At 45.5% G+C, this 2403-nt stretch overlaps 1 protein-coding gene across 1 annotated transcript in view; it reads left to right on the top strand.

Moving 5' to 3' along the window:
- The first annotated feature begins 883 nt into the window (after positions 1-883).
- Positions 884-2403, top strand: part of LOC118323080 (protein kinase C beta type-like) — a 75091-nt gene continuing 73571 nt past the window's right edge. Inside the window, exons 1-2 of the mRNA XM_035655000.1 lie at positions 884-904; positions 1597-1838. Coding sequence (XP_035510893.1) covers positions 884-904; positions 1597-1838 — 263 coding nt within the window. The remainder of the gene's footprint in view (positions 905-1596; positions 1839-2403) is intronic.

Raw genomic sequence — 2403 nt, forward strand, 5'->3', positions numbered from 1 at the left:
CTGTGGATTTTGTTCCCCATCACTTACTGTACGCTAAAATGGAAAATGGCATCAGGAAGGGTTTTTTTTGTCAATGTTCTCATCAGGAACAACAGCAACCAATAAAAAAATGTTAATCTATTGTGTAAACTGTCTGGTTATTTAATCCAGTAACAATTTCTCACTTGATTTTATAGCAAATGGATCAATATCACAGTATAAAACTCACCTTATTAAAAAAGAAAATCACTACAGGCTTTCATCAAAACGGACGATCTTCCCACATAACACCTTAAAGGTAACACTGCCTTTAATCAGAGATGTGGAGTCACTTTGATGCCTTTAACTTGACTTAAAATAAATGACTTGAGACTCCACTTGGAAGTTAAAGACTTGTGACTTGACTTGACACGATGGGTGACTCGTGTAACGCTCCCTGGTCTCCGCACTCTGGGACTCTACGGATCAGATCATATGGATTCAGGAGTTTTGCCTGTGAAGGAAAAAAAAACGTCCATCAAAGATTTCTGACAACCAGACTACAACATCGAACACTGTCATTTGAACACTCGCTGGGTGTCTGTGAGGGCCGATGTCTGCTAACGTTAGCCAGATATAATCATTAGCCCGAAAGCGAGCGATGTCGCTAATCAACCCAGTTGCCAGAAATAAAGGTTGTCTTTGTAACGTCATGTTTCTGCAGAGCGCGGACACGTCATACTTTTTGAACAGGTCAGATAATAATAATAATAATTACATCATTATTAAACAAGCCAGTGACTCGACTTACGACTTAATGGTTGGCTGGTCTTTAGACCTCACTTGGCTGAAAGGACCAAGATGTAGGACTTAGTGAAGCTGCAGCAGGTTGCACCCAACTGAATACTAGTCACATGACTTGAATATGACGCAGGGAATTGATGGGGTAAAAATATCCCTGTACAGATTCTGCTTAAATATTTTAATAGGGAGAAACATCCATCCAACCCTGTGAAGGATTGATATTTCAAAGTCCATATTTTTAGTAACATTTAAAGAACTGGCCTAATTAAATTGCACTTTTAAGTAGAAGGTGCCGGAGCGAAGAGGGATAAATGAGCTCTTACGGTTCAGACTCTCCAAATAACACTTACCTTAAATGTCAAGGAGAAGTAGGGAAGTTAAAGCTCCCCTCCCTCCCTCCCTCTCTCCTCGCCTCTCTCTCTCGCTACTCTCTCTCGCTGTGATCTTCTGGGAGGTGGCGCGGTGTCCTTAGCGGGTGGGGAAAGAGAGTATATGAAGTCTGTGTGTGTGTGTGTGTGTGGCTGAGGGGAGAGACGCAGCGGCCGCCGGTGTGTACTCAACTTGTGAGGGACGAAGATAGAGGCACAAACCCAACGGAAGGGAGAAGCTTACCCGATCAGCTAAAGCCGTCCGCTGTTCGCGTTCGCCTCCACTCGGAGACAACCCACGAGCGGCTACTGTGTTTTGCGACGTTGCCCAGAAAAGCGGTTGTTAGAAGATTTTGGTTTGTGGTGTTTCGGTCTTCGTTGTTTTTTGCAGGCCACAAATTGCGTCGGTCCGTTACAAGGGAGTAAACAGATTAAATTTAGCATTTTTCGCATCCACATTCGGCAGAGCTCCTGGCGGCGGCCGCCAACAGTGAACGGGCCGACCCGTATTGCGGATGCCTCCCGCCGCCTGAGTCCCATGCGGGGGCTGTCGCGTCACCTCACGGCACCTGTCGCTCGTCGCCGCAGTGAGGGAGACTGTGGCACAGTGTGGCCCTTAGTGACCACAAAGTTTTCATTCGCGATTCGGTGTCAGAGGGCCCAGCCTTCGTGCATGCCAGTGCATCCGATGTTGTTCGAGGTCTCTCCGTGAGCTGAGTGCCGTCCGATGACGTGCGCGAGGGATGCAGCGTGGGCATGGTGTGTGTGTGGTGTGTGTGTGGTTCTTTCGTTGCAGTTGATGTTCTTTGCAGTTTTATTTGGTGGCTCGTTTTGGAATTAGGCCAGTTGTAATCTGAAGATGGTTTTTAGGAAATTATTTTTAGAGACATCATGTGGGTGCGACCAAAGCAAGGGGGCAAACAAGCGTTAATGATTTTGCATGACAGTTCAAATAAAGGAGAGACAGTAAAAGAGGAAGGGCAGAGAGTGATGGTCCTATATGATGTGGAAAGACAAAGATGGCTGTAGTTTGTTTGATGGTTCTTGGATTACATTCTATAGAATAATTTATACAGGCATGGATAAAGAAGAGAGTGGGAAGCGCTTTTCATCAAGTTTCCTCTAAATTAATAAACATTCGATTTCATCGTTGGGTTTGTTACTTGTTGCATGATTACTGTCGTCAACCGGTTGTCTATGGGCAGAAGGGAAGACGGAGAGACGTTATGTGGTCTGCGCACAGTAAAAGAATGAAATGGCTGCACAGCACCAG

This window comes from Morone saxatilis, unplaced genomic scaffold, assembly GCF_004916995.1.
Source record: "Morone saxatilis isolate NCDOM2014 unplaced genomic scaffold, NCSU_SB_2.0 Contig14, whole genome shotgun sequence".
Taxonomy (NCBI): domain Eukaryota; kingdom Metazoa; phylum Chordata; class Actinopteri; family Moronidae; genus Morone; species Morone saxatilis.